This window comes from Tiliqua scincoides, chromosome 7, assembly GCF_035046505.1.
Source record: "Tiliqua scincoides isolate rTilSci1 chromosome 7, rTilSci1.hap2, whole genome shotgun sequence".
In the NCBI taxonomy this organism is placed as follows: Eukaryota; Metazoa; Chordata; class Lepidosauria; order Squamata; family Scincidae; genus Tiliqua; species Tiliqua scincoides.
The window spans coordinates 58,243,758-58,261,870 of NC_089827.1; the positions used below are offsets into that span (position 1 = coordinate 58,243,758).

General features: G+C 41.6%; 1 protein-coding gene and 1 pseudogene across 1 annotated transcript in view; one reads left to right on the top strand and one right to left on the bottom strand.

Annotated features, from left to right (window-relative positions):
• The window catches only part of EP300 (E1A binding protein p300), a 105,306-nt gene that overhangs the window by 58,067 nt on the left and 29,126 nt on the right, over window positions 1-18,113 (top strand). Inside the window, exons 9-15 of the mRNA XM_066633382.1 lie at window positions 5,627-5,744; window positions 9,278-9,449; window positions 13,220-13,297; window positions 15,370-15,479; window positions 16,093-16,248; window positions 16,719-17,177; window positions 17,605-17,805. Of these exons, the coding sequence (XP_066489479.1) occupies window positions 5,627-5,744; window positions 9,278-9,449; window positions 13,220-13,297; window positions 15,370-15,479; window positions 16,093-16,248; window positions 16,719-17,177; window positions 17,605-17,805 (1,294 nt within the window). The remainder of the gene's footprint in view (window positions 1-5,626; window positions 5,745-9,277; window positions 9,450-13,219; window positions 13,298-15,369; window positions 15,480-16,092; window positions 16,249-16,718; window positions 17,178-17,604; window positions 17,806-18,113) is intronic.
• Window positions 1,666-1,779, bottom strand: LOC136658179 (5S ribosomal RNA; annotated as a pseudogene).

The window sequence follows — 18,113 nt, forward strand, 5'->3', positions numbered from 1 at the left end:
TATAAAAAACTGCTGTTATTGGCATTCAGAGGGATAGCCAAGGAGACAAAATAATATGGCCCAGAACGGATTGAACATGGCACCAATATTGCCTTGAACCATCACTTTCTATGATCCTTAGAAGTGAATTTCTTTGGATTGCACTCAGGTTCTAAAGCAGCAAAAATGAACCCCCCCCCCCGAGTCTGAAAGGGAAGTCCTTGTCCAATATGAGCATACCAACACAATGTGTACTGTAGTCCTGCAAAGATTACCAGTCCATATTTGGGTAGATATAAGGGCAAAGAAGAGGAAGCTGTCACAAAATGTTCTCCAGGACCCCAGTTGGGAAATGGGCTAACTTCCTTTTGACTAAATAGAGTCTAGATTATAACCGTAGTCAAACTCACTTTCCCTTGATGATTTCTTGAGGAAGTAAGTATTAAGGTCCCATTGAGTTAGGATAGAGATTTGTTTCTTTGAGAGACTTCTTTGGAAAGCTTATTTATAATATTTGTTCTTTTTGTGGCCCCTCTGCAGTCATACTCAGTGGAGTTCTGGTCACTGGCAGTCTAGATGAGAAGCTTCCAAAATTTTATCAAGCATTCTGCCCCTGCATTTGAGTGGGGAAACCCCTGTGCAGCCATATGGCTCAAGCACAGGTAGATCATTCTATTCCCCAATTCTTTTTTTGACTGAAACAGAAGCAGAAGCAAAACAGAACACTTTTTTGTTGCTCAGAGTGAAAATAATGAATTCTTTTATTTTAGTTTTTTTGTAAATACTATTCTTAAATTGTCTTTATTGCACCTGTAAATAGTAGCTAGATTGGTTAGTTCTGCCTCATTGTATGGTGAGGCTCTCTTGTAAGAAGTGTTGTCACTGTTGGGCAAAATTCTCCCAAATTGGGCACATTTTTCTTCTCTGCCTACGAGAGAGTCACATTATATACATTTATGTCCATTGTAAACAGTTATCCAGATAATTAGAAATGGAGAACTTCTCCTTAAGACTTCATTCTGGGGAGCAGCCATCATTCTCTTGATGGTCATTTCAGCACCAACTTTTAAGCAACTTGCCACCTCCACCACCAGTGGCTTTCTTTAATAAAAGGGAGAAGAGGTGCGTAAATCCTCCAGAGAGTTATCAGAACCACGATGGTGGCCACAAGGGGAATGACAAGCTCTGCAAGTCCTACTCTAAGTAGGTGGCCAATACTGGGGATTCCTGTAAAAAGAAGGCAAAACGTCTGCTGGAGGTCATATCAACAACAACATGTTTGGGGGGCCCCCAGTATCAATATGGTTGACCTTGATGATACTGCTGTAGTTCCAAATATGATCCGTTGTGCTTAGAGGCTGCAAATATTGTGAGATCAGTTCTTAAGGCATTGTTGATGGTATCCTTCCCAGATAAGTCATTCTTACCATCTGCCCAATACTGGAGAGAGAGAGAGAGAGATCCTAGAAACCATTTAGTTGTTCATCTTTCCTTTCTGGCCAAAAATTCTGGACACTAAGCTGAAAACATGAAATTTCTTGAGATTGGAGTCCAGTGCACCACCATCAGGCATGTTCCACCTCTGCATCAATGGTTGTACCCAAGAGCCTCACACCTCTCTGAGAAGAGAGTTCTAGATAGAGTTGCTTTGGTTGGCAACCTTCAGTCTTGAAAGACTATGGTATAAGCCTACAGCACCCGGTATTCCCAGGTGGTCTCCCATCTAAGTACTAACCAGGCCTGACCCTGCTTAGCTTCCAAGATCAGAGGAGATTAGGTATGTGCAGGGTAACAGTAGAGTTGCTTTATCATATTTGTATTGCCACCATGGATACTCACTATAAGCCAGCCTTGCTCAGTATGGGGACAGGATCTTTCCTACTATATGAGCACCAGTTGTTGATCTTGTCCAGCAACTCATGGGCCAAAAAAGCTATCTTTGGCTGCAGTGTCTGTTCCACTGGTGGAAACAACTCAGTCCAATTCCACAAGACTTGCACCTTGACAAAGAGTCACATTGCTACCTCAGTGATTGTACTGGTTACAGTTTCACAACTTGTACCTTTGTAAATGACAACATTAGTGTCAATAGCAGTGATCACTGATGTCAGCTTTTACCTATTCTCTTGTCAATATCAACAGCTCCCCTTTTGTCAGTTGGCAGCAGAACCCAGTTGGAAGATGTCCACCTTAATCATTCCCCAGGTTATCAGATGGAGACCAGAAATTTTATTTCTCCCACAGAGGGCATGAAATTATACACTGAGAACATCATTACCTGCTTTTTGCATGAAATATCAGTGCCAGTTGGAATGGATTGATTGATTCAGCCTGCAGTTTTGTGCAGGCCAACTCTTTACGCACTAGTGGCTTTGTCAGTCAGTGCTTTCCTTTCTCCCTAAAGTCAGCAAAAGAAGCTTGGAAGAAACCTTCATCTATGCCATCCACTTCATGGAGACTGGAGCAGGTGTACAACGTTCAGGAAAAGAGATGTTGATGCTTAATCAGTTATTGTTAATTGAAGGCTCTCATAGTAGAATGCTCATCTGCTACCAGAAAGCAAACTAACTTGGTCATATCCTAAAGGTCATATCCTTGAACATGATGACAAGGAAATCTTACACCATTGCTGCTTTGGGAAAAAGCAGTGTCATTCTGGAGTAAACTTTCAGAAGATGAATGGGAAGTTAGTGGTTTTTTTTCAATTTGAAGCCTCTAAGATTGCTAAACAACAAATACTATTAAACATCTTATGAAATGCTCTTCATAATTCATAGTAAGATTGATAGAAGTTAAAGACACAAGTAGCTACACTTGTTGCCTATTGTCCTGGACACTAAGTCCTTAGAATCTGCATTTCAATAAGGGAAGGGTCTGTTCTGCTCCATCAATGGTAATTTACTGGAACATTTAAAGAAGACCAAGTTAACAGCAAAAACAATTGGTCTAACCTGGCCTCCTTTACGAAACCAAGATCAAGTCAGGGTCCATATTCTCAGTTCCAGCAATGCAAACCATATCCTTAAATAGTATGTCAATGGCAGCTCGCATTGGCAGATGAGAAGGATCAACGAAAACCCACTTCCAAAGGAAAACAAACCCAGAAAGTTGCAGTGACTAACAAATGGAGCCTTTAATGGAAACTCTTCCCAAGATCCCCCCCAAAATGTCTACAATACTATTAGCTATTTTTCATCAGCAATGTGTTCAATAGCCACAATGTTGGCATTAACCTACTGATACCATACGTCATTGTCCACAACATTTACATCGGAACAGTTATAACATTATAGATTATCATTGACATCCGTATAGTTCCTCCACAATTTGACAAGTGTGAAAACCCTTTGTACATGCTTGAGATTTCATCACCTTATACCAGCAATTTTGAACCTCTTTCATCTCACACTGACAGGATGCTAAAATTGTCAAGGCACACCATCAATATTTTTAGGATGTATTTTATTTAAAAAACAAGCTACTAAGATTGTGTTTAAAGTTCATTAACTAAAGCTTTAATCATTGTGTTGATGTGTGTTTAGCCCTCTAGTCCTGATTTCTGTCAGCTCATCTTCTGCAACAGTTAATTCTGCTGACTCGCACACACTTAACACAAACGGATCTTTCACCCAGTCAAAGGCAAATCAAATGAAGGGAAATCCTCGTCAATGTTGAAAATACTTTTCAATGTTTTTACTCAGCAGTGACAAACTTTGTAGAATTAAATTATCCCATCTCCCTATGTAATTAACTTCTTCCAAAAAGCCACAAACCGGTTGGGTTTTGGATTGGTCTGCTTGGCTGCTGCACAGTGGTTGAATCACTGCCTTCAACCAGTGGGTGATTGCCGTACTCAAAATTCACTGCTCGATAGAATGGATTGGCTATTTCATCGAGTTCCACTCTTGGGTGTATTCCAGATCATGCACCCATCATATTTATCTGTAACTATGTTGTCATGTGTTCAGACACACAAACATTCCAACAGTCTTCTCTGAAGTCTGGCTCCAGTAGTCAGAGCTTTGTTCTAATGTGAAAACGTGTACTCTAGGAATGTTCTTAAACCAGGGAAGTGGGGCATTCTACCTATGCTTTACACACAAAGTGGTGCATGACATTCCACGCTTGAGAGCAGTGGCAGAATGCTGAACAGGCTCTGGGAACTTCTAAAGTCAGCTCTTCTGTGTCTGCACAGATGACCAGTTGAACTGTAGTTACAGGTAAGCAACTTGCCTATTACACTCTTCCTTCAAAAAGGTCAAGATAGCAGATGTGGTTCTTCCTAACTTGACCCTTACCCTTGGTGACAATCCTGTGTAGCAGGTTACACTGATGCATAACTGGCCCAAGGTCATGGTATAAATTTAGTTGTTGACAAGAGATTTGAACCTGTTTAAGTCCAACAATTCCAACAACAACGCGATTCACTATTAAGCAGTATCTAGCTGTATATATCAGTCAAGTCATGACGGAGCAGGTTGTGATGTGTATCATCTCCCCACATTGTGACATAAGCTTTCATGTTGCTGTCAATAGTGTGTCCTGTTAGCTTTGAAATTATCCTAAAAAGTATGTTCCAACTTCTCCAAAGATTTTTCTCTAGTAGCTGTTGGCTGCAGCAGCAAATTTGACTTGTCCTCTTCTAGCAAATACTGACAAAGGCCAGAAAGGATAATTGACACAGAGAGCTGACTTAGTGGCTTCTGCTCCTGACCAGGCTTGGTTCTGGTTAACCTTCTCATTTCTTGATTTTTATCTAGTCTCAAACTAAAACAATAAAATGTTGATATTTTCAGCAGTTCTGCATTAGTATTTCAGAGAGATGCAGTTTATTATCAAGATTTTGAAAAGGAAAGAGGACTTGTTAGTGTTAGGTTTGGATAAAGTCTGTTTCTGTGTAATCCATAATGCTGCTGCTTCTTGCCATTGGGGGCACAGTAGTTTAATAGAATAGGGAGGCCCCAGGTCGTGTGTGCCTGCATGAAAAGGCTCTCTCAGATACTGTAGGGAAATATATTTCTCAGCAGACCTTCATGTAATGCTGCAATTTTCAACCACTGTGCCGTGGCACAATGGTTTGCCACAGATGGTCTGCAGGTGTGCCATAGGAGTTTGCAGGAGAATCATATTTTTGTAGGACCATTCGGGGGAGGTGAGTCTCCAGCTTGTAGTGCGGTGTGCCTTAACAATTTTAGTGCTTTCTTAGTGTGCTATGAGATGAAAAGTGTTGAAAATTGCTAATGTAATGATTAGGGGCACTTTGTGATTGGATTTTTCTTAAAGGGGCAAGTGAGTATGTCTTGGTTGGGTTCATTGACCTGGCCAAGGCAAACTTTATCACTACATTTAGAGGTTTAAAAATGGCAAGCATTTGTATCTTATGTGGTTCTTATTTTCACATAGCATTCAAATTGCATGTGAGTGAAAGGCAGTGCCCTCCTCCCATGCTTTTTGTGGTTGCTAACCCTTTTTTGGGAGTGAGTTTATCAGTTCAACTGTTCGGTTTTCTTAAAGGAAATTTGGATAACATACTGCATTTAAAGCAATGTATTTTTTGAGTAATTCGAATTCTGGTAGTAGAAAAAAATTATTATTATTATGTACAAAATAGTAATCAAAGGACATTATTTTTTTTCTGTTTCTGCAGAGTGCAAGCCATATTCCCAACTCCTGATCCTGCAGCTCTAAAAGATAGGCGCATGGCAAATCTTGTTTCCTATGCTCGGAAAGTAGAAGGAGATATGTATGAATCGGCAAACAGTAGGGTGAGTGTGTTGGTATTTATCATTTTTCTTGGCCCTGCTTTTCCTTTCACTGTGTATCTCTAAACCCCTTAGATGTGGTGTCAGTTATGTATATCTGTTGATCAGAAAATAGTCCAGTGGTTCCAGGGTGGCTCAGTCTTTGCAAGTGGGGTGCTCCTCTTTTTGGTAAGAAGCACATGTTCCAAAGGACAGGAAGGGCAGAGGCCACCCCGGACTATCCTACCCTGGTTAGCAGGTGACGGGGACTTTGTTTCGTTCCAACCAAGCTTCAGATTTGCTGCAGCAAGCAATATTCCTTTTATTAATGTTTTCTTATTGGGTTTTCCCTCCCAAAACAGCCTGTAGCAGGTCCTATGCCTTTCCCGTAAGCAAGACCCAGGAAATGACGAAGAGAAATATGATGCTAGGTTTCAGCCCACTTTGATTCAATCGCTTTTCACCTCTTTCTTGTAACAAACAAGTCTGTTTTTTTGCTGCATGGAGCAGATAAAGCACTCAAGCCTACATGTTGGCTGATGCCCCCCATCAGCAGCAGGAAAGACTGAGGATGTCATATTCACAGCTGGAGTGGCTGGGTCATTGACCAGCAGCTCCAGAAGATTGTGGTTCAGCTCCAGCCTCATGTCTCTTTTGGCACCCACATAATCAGTGCCATTTTCTTTCTGCAAATGAGGCTGCCTTAAGAATCTTCTACAGCTTTCCAGCTCTGCCTCTTTTATGCCTGGGCCGGAGTTGGGTAGGATTCCCGTGTTGCCCAAGGTAGTGAGTGTCCTCCCTAATTTTAATAAATGAGAAAAAAATCCCTGTTGTGTTTTTCCAGGGAATGGAAAGGACAAAGAGGGGAAGTCATGGCATACCAAGAGTTGTTCTTACCCTCCGGGGGCTAATGATCTGGAGGTAGAACAGAGCAATGCCTATCCTCTTACCCTCCAAGGGACCTCAGTCACTCTAGCCACTTAGAACACATCTGGTTGCTCCTTGAGAGAATGTTGTTGGGTCCCCAGCCTTTAGTAATCAAACCAATATGGATTTTTGGTTCACAGCTCATTAGTCACTAGTATGCTGAGGCTGTCTTTGGAGCCAGCTCCAAGCCTTGTCCATTGCCTAGAGCAGAGCAAACATGGCAAAGCACACAGAGATGACTCGCCTCCTGTATCAGGATTAACAGGCTAGGTCAGGGGAAGGAGATCTACCTTCACATTTTTGGGAGATCTATCCAGCCCTATTGAATTTTTTCCCCCCAAGCTTCTTCCAAGGTCATCAGATTCTTGGAAATGTCCCAGGAACCTGGTGATGGAGGAAGTGAAATTCCAAGGACTCCAAGGCAGACTTCCTATGAACTTTGGAAAGCCCACTGTAGTTCCTTTTCCCAACCCATTTGTTAAGGGGATCAGCTTGTCTGGTATCCTACAAAGAGAAGAATTCCAAAATATTGCGTTGTCCACCACATTCCTGCAGACTGTTCTCAGCCAGAGCAGTAACCTCTGATGTGGTGATGCCACAGAACATATGCCTAAGGCACTGACTGGGTCATAGGCCCCAGTTTCCTAGAGTGGCTAGCTAATACTGGGTGGTTACTCCTTGGAGCCTATCCTGTTGGAAACCATAGAGAAGGTGATGACACTCCGTAAAAGGAAGCAGGATGAACAGTCTTGGCATACTTCCCTGGTCAACTCCAGAAGAGGTAAATGATGACAGTCAGTATGATGCCATAGAGTTGCTGCCCGTGTGCATAGGTGGTCACCTGAAACCTTTCAACTGCTGGGGAGAGATCAACATTCGACTGGCACGTCTTTGAGACAATAAGAGAGGAATATGCACTGGAACTTCTGGTGAACTCCATGAGCAGTCTTTGGATGCTATTGACCATCACCTGCAGATTGAAGCCATCATACCCATCCTTCACATTCAGACTTGACTTACATGGTTTACTCCTTCTGTGTTCTTCATCATCCTGATGAAGAACAGAAACATCAGCAATATTTATCTGCTAAAACATCAGTTTTATCATCTGTTAAAACAAAACATAGCCTCAAAATGGAGACCTGGCAGTAAATTCTCCCAGCACTTGGGCAGGGATGACTTCCTGGCATTGATAAGTCTTCCAAAGCCTACTTTCATATCCTTATCAGACCTTTCCACCAAAGATGTCTGCTCAAGATGCCACTCTCAGTATTAAGAACTGCCATTTGGCTTGTCATTGGCCTCCCAGAGTACATCATCTTGTCTTCAGCAAGGGATTCAGGATGTGGAGTAGACTGTGGCTTGCCTTTAGGGGTGTAGCTTCCTAGTCAGCCTCACAAAGAGCATCTTAATATCTAACCATAGGAATAGAGCATCGAATCATCCTGGGCACAAGGATCCACAGATTCTTCCTCCCCATGGAATGTTGTGCCTAGAGTTTAATGAACTGTTACTAATCCCTACCTATAGGATTGACCCTTTCTCTTCAGCCAATGCCACCTTTGACAGACAGGTGGTGCAGGAATCTGCAGTGTAATTCTCACTCTTAGGGGGATACTATTGGATATATCCCACATGATAAAATTGAGCTACACTGGAACCACTGGAGAATGAGGACATTTGATCTTGCCTGCCAGTTCTTCTTAATGGTTCCAGATTGGCTCAGCTGACCCATTCTTGTTGAATCAAGAGTGCCCAACTTTGGAGGAATTGGAATTGGGAGAGCCCACTACTTTGGCTGTGGCCTTACATAATAAGAGCCTGGTGAACTGACCTTGTAGGTATACATTGAATTCCTGATTATGTTGTTTGTTCCTGACACTCCTGGAAGGGGCTCCAGATACTCTTTTTCAGTCTGGGGATCAGGAAAAGCCCCTCCCCTTAGTGGTCTTCAGATTATGTGGCCCAGCCTTGCTACTAAGAAGAGCTTCCTACATGTAAAGACTGAGGCAAGTAAGATCATATTTCCCATAGGCTTATAGTCACAGTCAGACAAGGGTAAAGGTCCAAGAGAGCAGGAGTTTATGCAGTATCTTTTCAACTGGGAAGAGTTACATGGTCTGAGGTGCAGTCTTTGAGATCTGTGTTTGGTGGTTGGGGATTGGCTGTTGCCTGAGCATTCAGTCTGCTCTATTGGGTCTTGCAGTCTAGATGACACCCTTAAAGCACCATGGCATAGTCTGGCAGATTTGCAGTAGAAATAGCACTGGTGACACAGGAGGGTAAGACATTAAAGCCTGGTTGTTCGAGCCCTGTTTTGAGACTACCCCCCTTGACACCTTACAGTGGTCTGGCCTTTACTGACAGAGAATATATTTCCATTCTTTCCTCCACTCCTGGTCTAGATCCCTGCAGTATAAAGACCCTTCGTCTGCTTATACAACCCATCACAATGATCATGTTTTACTAGTATTGAATAAAAATCAAATTCTAACTAGAATATTGCTATTACTCCCTGTAGGAAAAGTTCCAACTTATTATGACTAGAAGATTTATTCAGTATCCTGTTTGATTGGAAATACTTGTTGTTAGCATTACTGTATACATATCCTATTCTTTTCCCATTATAGGCAGAGTACTATCACTTATTAGCAGAGAAGATTTATAAAATACAGAAGGAACTGGAGGAAAAGAGAAGGACCAGATTACAGAGGCAGAACATGATACCAAATGCACCAGGCATGCCACCAGCTCCTATGAATCAAGGGCCTATGGGGCAACCACAACCTGGAATGACAGCAAGTAAGTGCTACACAATTACATAGTTTGCCATAATTGATACTGAAAGTTTTGTTACCCAGTCTCAAGCATCTAAATGACAGATAGGTGGACAAACTTGTCATAAATATCCAACTTCTTGAGATCCTAAACAGATCTCTCTTGTGTTTTATCATGGTGTCTACCAGTGCACTGAAAATGTGTGCTTTTTTTTATAGTTGGGAGGGTGTGTCCCATTGTAGCCCAATTCTGAGCTGCCTGTAGCACGGGACTGCTGCAGTGCCAAAAATGGCTACCACAGCATCCAGCACACCCCAGACGGCAGCTGCCGCCTCCTTGGGAGAAGATGATTTTCATCTCCTTCCCCCAGTCAAGGAAATAGCCCCAGAATGGGGCTACTCAATTCTGCAGAACTCTAGAGCTACCGCAGAATCAGAGTTTTGTATTGGGTCTCACTGCCCAACATGGAGCTCAGGATCCAGTGGAGCTGACTGGCGCTTGGCTAGCTGTGGTGCTGGGTTGGTACTAAGCCTCACAAATATGCCTTACAGCACATTTGCAACAGTGTGCGCTGGTGGTAAGCTGGCATGCAGAGCTCAGGGTTGGACTCTAACTTACTTCCAGGCACCATCTTATTGGATGTTTGCTTTCTTTGGGACATCTAGTCTTTAGCAAATTCAGTACCACTAATACCCACTGTAATGCTATAATGCCAGTATTCCCTGTGGAAATCCTTGTTAAGCAATAAATCTGAAGTTTAGGTTGGCTAATATTAAGTAATTTTATTGATAATGTTTTATTGTTCCTATGTTAATTTTCAGAGTTCCTAGTAAAAAGCAACCTTTTAAACTTTCCCAAGAAAAACTTGGCGGTATTCTCTAGGAATGGCACTCGATATGGGTGTCCTTATCCACAACCTTTTTCATATGGAAGCACTTCATAGTTATAAACTCATGTGATTGAGGCCTACACGTGAGTGATAGAACTCCATGGGCAGTGGTGACTGTGTAGGTCTTTCCCAAGAGTTCCATATATTTTGACTGGTCTTGGTAGTTAACCATTGTTCTGGTAGCCAGAGAGGCTCAACTCAATTCTCTTCCTCAAAGCCAAAATGAGCACATCCTTTTTGTATTATGACTTTCTGTGAGGTTGGAGTAGTAGTGACAGTATGTGTGTATTGATAGCAACCCCCATCTCCAAGCCATGATGCAAGCTGTGGCTGGTACTACTTTTGAAAGAGGACGTCTGTGCTGTGATGTATAAGCAGCACCTTTTAAAAAACATTTGCAGTGATGCACTAGAGGCACTTCCTTGTGGTATGCTCATCTCTGGTGACTATATTTGTAGACCCTTTGACTTCCCTACACAATCTGCATCCTTCCTCTTAGCTGGGTGCCAATTATGTGAGGAAGACTTGTGTGATCTAGCCCCCTGCTCACAGAGTGTGTAACTTGCACACAGCCCCAAAGGTATGTGAATATGGGAAGTGTTACTCATGCAGGTATGGCTATGTGTGAAAGGTAGCATGATTGCTGTAGTAATTGAAGCTGTACATATAAGAATCACTAATTTATGGTCAATCTTGCTTTCTCTGTGGATCGGCCATAGTTTTCTGATCTATGTTTCTCCCTATCTGTAATCATTTGATAGTTAAATGTGCTGTTTTATAAACATCTTCCTTGGAGCTGTCAATAGAAGTATCACATTTTTATCGCACAGCCATAATCACGTTGAATAAGGTGATATAGTTGTTACCATGCTCCTGGGCATTATAGTTGTTATACTGTTTTTATATTATGATGCATGTTGTATAGAATGTGTGGGTGAGTGTGTAGAGTGTGATTGTTGGAATTGTATATATTTATGTTTGTATCTCAAAGGTGCATAAATTTCGTTGTGCTGTAGCACAATGACAATAAAGTTACTACTACTACTAATGCAGAATAAAGCTAGTCATAAATAGAGCCATGTATAAATACAGAAAATACACTGTATTGAGTGAAACTGTTTTTCTTTTGCTTTCCGTAGTAGAACTGGAATAGGTGTAAGAGGGCAATCAAAATGATCAAGAGAGCTGGAACATGTTCCTTACAAGAAAAGGCCACCAAGTTTGGGGCTGTTGCACTTGCAGGAAGAGAGACAAAGTATTCGTGGTTGGGTTCTCTCTTTCTCACTATTGTAGGACCAGGGTCATATAATGAAACTGAATAACAGAAAATTTAGGACAGACAATTGAGGTGGTATATCCCACAGTAGAGAACACAGGCCTACAAAATTGAAGGTCAGAAAAGTTTTTCCCAAAATTTATGGTGGTTTGATATAAATTTGGAGTGCTGATTCCAAAAATGGCATCTGTTTTGCCCTATCACGTCTAGTTTTGGAGATATGGCATAGTTTGATTAGTGAATGGTTCAAGCAGCTTCCTCATGAACCATTCACTAATGAAACTATGCTGAATCTCCAAAACTAGGCTTGATAGGGCAAAACAGATGCCATTTTTGGAATCAACACCCCAAATATACCCAGGGATTGGTGTAACGTTTAAGGAAGCAAAATGTGTGTTGGCCTGTGCAATGAGTCAGTGAAATTCATTGCCGCAAGATGTGGTGATGGCTTTAAAACAGTGTTTCTCACACATTTAGCACCAGGACCCACTTTTTTAGAATGAGAATCTGTCAGGACCCACCCACCAGAAGTGATGTCATGACTGGAAGTGACATCATCAAACAGGAAGATTTTCGCGATCCTAGGCTGCAATCCTATCCACACTTACCCAGGAGTCAGTACCATTTACAATAATTGTTAAAAGAATATACATAGTAGCTTGTTAAAAGTATAGTTCTGTAACATTTCCCCAAATGCAGTCACATACCATGGCAGCATCAAGTCTAATATATTAAAAATAAAATATTGAAATGAATGGGGACCCGCCTGAAATTGGCTTGCGACCCACCTAGTGGGTCCTGACCCACAGTTTGAGAAACACTGCTTTAAAAGATGAGACAAATTTGTAGAAAACATATCTGTCAGTGGCCACTGTTCATAATGGTTATGTGTTGCCTCCCAAATTAAGTGACTGAATACCAAGATGCAGAGGTGCAGTGAGGGGAGAGAAGTACGTTTTTGTCTCCTGCTTGTGAGCTTCCCTAAGTAAACTAGTGGATCTCTGTATGAAACAGGAGGCTGAACTAGATGGACCTTTAAGCTGGATTCAGTAGGGTTTTTCTTATATTTCTGTCATTAAAGTCCCTCTTAAAGTAATGCCCCTTGTCAGCCTTTCTCCTGATAGACTCTTCCAAGGATGCATTTAGTTGTTGAATTTTACTGGAATAGAGTTTTTGCTTTGTGTCTTGTGCCCTAGATGTTGGCATTTACATTCCATTTCCTTAACCTACTACCTATAAGAGGCAGCTACTACCTAAGTTTATAGGCTTAGAGGCAGCTACCTAAGCTTCTACTTATGTAGAAAGCCTGTGGCTTCCAGTCTGATGCTTTGTTATGTTCTTTAAACCCTTGCAAATTACTGGAATGCTACTTAAGTGTAAATGAAACTTCCTGTGTCTTCGGAGTAGCACTTTGAAGGGTTGAAAATTGGGCCATGGTGTAAAAATTCAGTTACCTTAAACAGTAGTAGATAAGTAGCTATTGAAAACATTTTCCTAAGACTCTACCATCTACTGATAAACTTTAAGGTTTGGGGGTGTCAAATCAATGTGTTTCTCAGTAAAGCTTAAGAAATCTAACCTTTGTAAAAGTCTGAATGGTTTAACCTGAAGTTTTTCTCCATGTTACAGATGGTCCTCTTCCTGACCCAAATATGATTCGTGCCAATGTGCCAAATCAGTTGGTGAATCGCATGCAGACACCACCAGGTGAGAGTTCTAAGAAAGGAAGCTTGAGCCACTTGAAAAGATAATTTGAATTTCCATCTTTCCCCATCCTCTGCCAATAAGGAACTCCTTTTGGATATGAAGTTTGTCCTTTTTGTCATGCAACCATTTAAAAATTGCTTTCATGTTGTGCAATTGAGTTCCATAGCAATAATTGACCTCCATTGTTTTTCTAGTCATATTTACTTGTGAAATAAATGGTTACCATTTTCAAAGCAACTAAATTCAGACCAATTCGTGAGTCACTACTGTATTTGGAGAAGAGGTACCATGGTGCCAGTATGGAAACCTTTTAGGAAAAATGGTCCCAAGTGTTTACCAACAGGGGTGGCCAAACCATGGTTTGCAAGTCACATGCAGCTCTTTCGCATAAAATGTGTGCCTCATGGAAATATTTTGAGTGGGCTTTCCTTTCCAGCACATTGAATATGAAAGGGAAATAAACAATTTTCCAGCTTCATAATGTACCAGGTATAAACTGAGAGTCCACTGGATTAAAATGTACATCTCATGTTCATATTGAGTAAATATATTTAAGAAATTAAATGCTTATTTAATATTGCAGCTCTCAAACATCTGAAGTTTATTGTGTGCGGCTCTTACATTTAGCAGGTTTGGCCACCCCTGGAATATACATACAGGGGAATTGCTTATTCATCTGCATTATTAGCATATAGTCAGTTGTAGATTGTAATTTAGAACAAAAAGGGAAAATGGAAATAATGGAAAAATAGAACAGTCTGAAAATGGAGCTAGAGGAAAGAAACCTGCTTGCATTCATACCTAATATAAGAACATAAGAACAGTCCCACTGGATCAGGCCATAGGCCCATCTAGTCCAGCTTCCTGTATCTCACAGCGGCCCACCAAATGCCCCAGGGCAAACACCACCTGCATGATGTTCACCCCTTCCCCAGTGGGTTTTGGTTGGAATTAATGTCTCATATGCCACTTACTTGACCATTGCATGACTTCCAGTAAGTTTGACTGTCTTCTGCTTACCTTCCCCTACTCCTTCCATTGTGGCCTTGCTTGTCTTTCCAAAAGTCAGCTTGCCTTGTTTCTAGATACTCTTGTAGTCTGTTGTGTTCATCCTTCTTACTGCTTCTTTGATTGGCTTTTCATCTTTTTTTCGTTTTGTTCTGCAAACCCCTCAGTGTCTCACCTACTGTTGTACACATGAGGAAGAGATTCTGCATTTTCACCTTTTTTCCTTCTTTCTTAATCTTTTTTTTTTTTTGCCAACCACCTTTATTCCTGTCTCTGAACAAGCTTTTTCCACATTATCTTCTATGAAACTCTCCCCAACAAGGCTTTCAATGGCATTCTACTAAATCCCTCTTCAGACTTCATTCTGTTTTATCTCTCTCTTGCCTTCATCTTCTCTTTAACTTTCAGTTCCTTTGACTTCGATCTTGCTTTTGCCTCCTGGTTTCCTTCCTGTCTCATCTGACCGATCTCCTTTGCTTCTGTATTGATCCTACAGAGCTGAGTTCTTGGTTCCCTGCTTATTTCCTCTACATAATTTCTCCAGATGGTTTTTCCTGCTTGCATGAATTTCGCTGCACTGTTTCAATGACTCATATTCACTTCATTTTAAAGACAGATCTTATTTTTCCACTCATTGCGAGCTTCCCTGACAGAGAGGTGCTATCCCCCTCATCTTTCTGGGACATTTCATCCTACTTGCAGCACCTCATGTCTGTATGTTTGTTCTTTGATTTGTTCGCGTCAGCTTCAAGCTTCTCGGTCTTAGATTTAAAACTTTCTATCCTTATGCAGAAAACTGTATTTCCATTTATCATACCTTTACTTCCTCCAATTCTTATTGTTTTGCTTTCTGCTACAATGAAACATTTCCTTAACCACCCTGGTCACATATTTATACTTTTAGTGCCTCCTGATAACTTGTTTGTCACTGATGTATCACTCTGCCTGTCTGGTCCATTCAAAAACAAAAATCCTCCTCCTTGATTTCTTATACATGGTGTTTGTGTGGCATGATGTAAAGTTTGCAGTAAACATAGCCTTTTACTTTAAATATGGAATCACAGGAATGAATCAGTTTGGCCCGATGAGCATGCAGATGCAGTCAGTTGGACCTCGGCAAACTCCTCCCCTTCAGCACCCTGGACAGCTAAACCAGACGGGGACCATGAACCAGGTCAGTTGGTAATGTTCTGTCCATGGTTGGCTGCAGTGTTCAAAATGTGGGTTGATTTTATAGTCTACACTCTCATCTTTATTTCGAAGTATGGGACCCTTCCTATCCTATAGACAGCTGTTTCTTGGATTACTTAAAGTTAACACCATAGCATCCTTTGGAAGATTGAGTTTATTGGGGCTCAGAATTCAGTCATTTAAGAATCTCATCCTGTGGTAATGGGAGAGAGGAGGAGAACGCTGGTATGAATATCTCATTACATTCCTCTCATCTTCTCCTCTGCCATGGCCAAAGTTGGTAGACTCTGTTGGCATTATCAGAACAAAGCTAGACAGAACAATGGTGTTGTTTTACAAATGTCTTAGGTAGCCTCTTTCCTATTGAACACACTGAAGCTTTGCTTAAGGGTTGCATGTGGGAGAAAAGAAGTGAGGAAGGGAAGTGTAATTATCACATAGCCTAAGAAGATTTTTTTGCAACTTTGAAGAGAATGGGTTTCAACCAACATACTATACTATGAATACCTAGAAATAGCAGTAACTAGAATATGATTTACATGATAATGTGTTGTGCAATATTTTATATATCCATTGTAAATGCTTTCTTTTCATAGATGGGATTTCCCTCACGTATGCAACAACCAGGGGTTGGACAGCCTTCCAATCAAAGCCAGTTCCTGCAACAGAATCAATTTCCTGCATTGTCTCCTGGAATGAATGCTACAAGCACGCCTATGACTCAGTCTGGCAATCAGACACCAACTTCTCAAGTATGTGTTTTTATTTTTATGAAAAACTCTATTGGCACCCTTTTTGAATATGGCTGTGTTATTTGTATGATAAATGTAGATAAATACTTCAAACACTGGCTGTGCAAATCAGCAAGTGGTGCTACTGACTGTTGAAAAGGTCCAATCCTCTCTCATGCCAAGGATATTTCTTCTTATTCTTTCCTTCTTCCCTCCCTCCCCCTGGGTGGGATAATATCTTCTTTTATTTGTATTTTCATGCCATGTAAGTGCTTGGAATAGATTTTTACATTAGGTCTGTTTTGAGAAGTGGCTGGTGGACTAGGGCCATACTTGTCAGCAAGTCCCATTGCTACCTCTCCTTCCACCTTCCTCCTGGGGTGTGTGTGTAATAAATGGTACTTTGGAGCCAGATTTGGCTCTAGTCCTCCAGTTGTTGATGCACATTGTAGTGTGTTCAGGTACTGATAGTTCTAACTGTTCTTCCACAGGCACAAATGACCAGTTCTTCCTGTCCTGTGAATTCTCCAGCAGTGACTCCAGGTTCTCAAGGGAGTCATATTCACTGTCCCCCTATGCCACAGCCTACCTTGCATCGAAACTCTCCTTCTCCAGTACCAAGTCGTACTCCAACGCCTCACCATACGCCCCCAGGTTTGGTACCCCAACAGCAACAGGCACCAGTACCACAGCAGGCAACAATTTCCTGTGCTCCTGCCTCTGCTGCCCAAGCAATGCCACCTGGGCCACAGTCACAAACTATGCATCCCCCTCAGAGGCAGACGCCAACACCACCACAGGCTCAGTTGACCCCCCAAGTGCAACCTCCAGTTTCTGTTACTCCTTCAGCAGAGCAGCAGCTTCCCCAGCAGCCTCTTTCACAACAGAGCACAACTGCATCTGTGCCCACCCCAACCGCACCACTGCAGCCTCAGCATCCTACAACACCTGTAAGGAACTTCTTTAATTATACTTACCTGTGACTAAATGACTTTGGTTATTTTAATGGCATGCATTGCATTTAGAGGAATGGAACTTGTATGCATTAGTTTGTACTGTTTTCCACACGGCAGATTGTTCAGAGACACTTTTGCTTCAAAAGATGCAGTTCAATTTCAGACGTTCTCTCCCTTCTCTTTCTCTGGGTGGGTGGGTGGTGGCAAGCAAAGCAGGAGTGGTGTAACAAAGCACGCACCTCTAGTAGATAAATATTGGCAGTACTTAAATATGTTGTATTGCATATTTTCATGTGGAGACAGACAGAATATGTTGCCTGAAAACTGTCTTAATTCAGAAGCACAAAATGAAGCAAAGAATGAATTCTCAACAACATCTCTTGAGTTCTAGATTTATTGGTTTTGTGACTTTGTTCTTTAGCTTTCACAGCCAGGTGTAAATGTTGATGGGCAGGTATCAAACCCACCATCTACCAGCAGTACAGATGTGAGTTTACAACAGACTGCTCCTGAGCAGCAGCAGCAGCAACAACAACAACCTTTGCCTGAAATGAAAATGGAGGTTAAAATGGAAGAAGAGGAGTCAGAACAAGCAGAAGTTCAAATGGAAGAGAAGCCAGAGGTGAGTATGTGGCATATACACTATAATGGTGTTTTTATTGCACTGAGATCTAGCTCTTCCTCTAAGAATTTCATAGTGGCATGCATGGGGTTTTCCCCTTCTTATCCTCACAGTATTGTTGGGTTGAGAGATAGTAACTGACCAAAGATCAGCCTGTAGGTACCATTGACTGAGCAGGGCTTGACAGGTTTCCTACACAATAGTAAAACGTGAAAGACACGTATGAGCTGCCTATACTGTTTCATATATTAGTGATGGGAGCCTGCAATTTCTATGGCCTTCTAACCTCTGTGTACATAGGAAAAGTT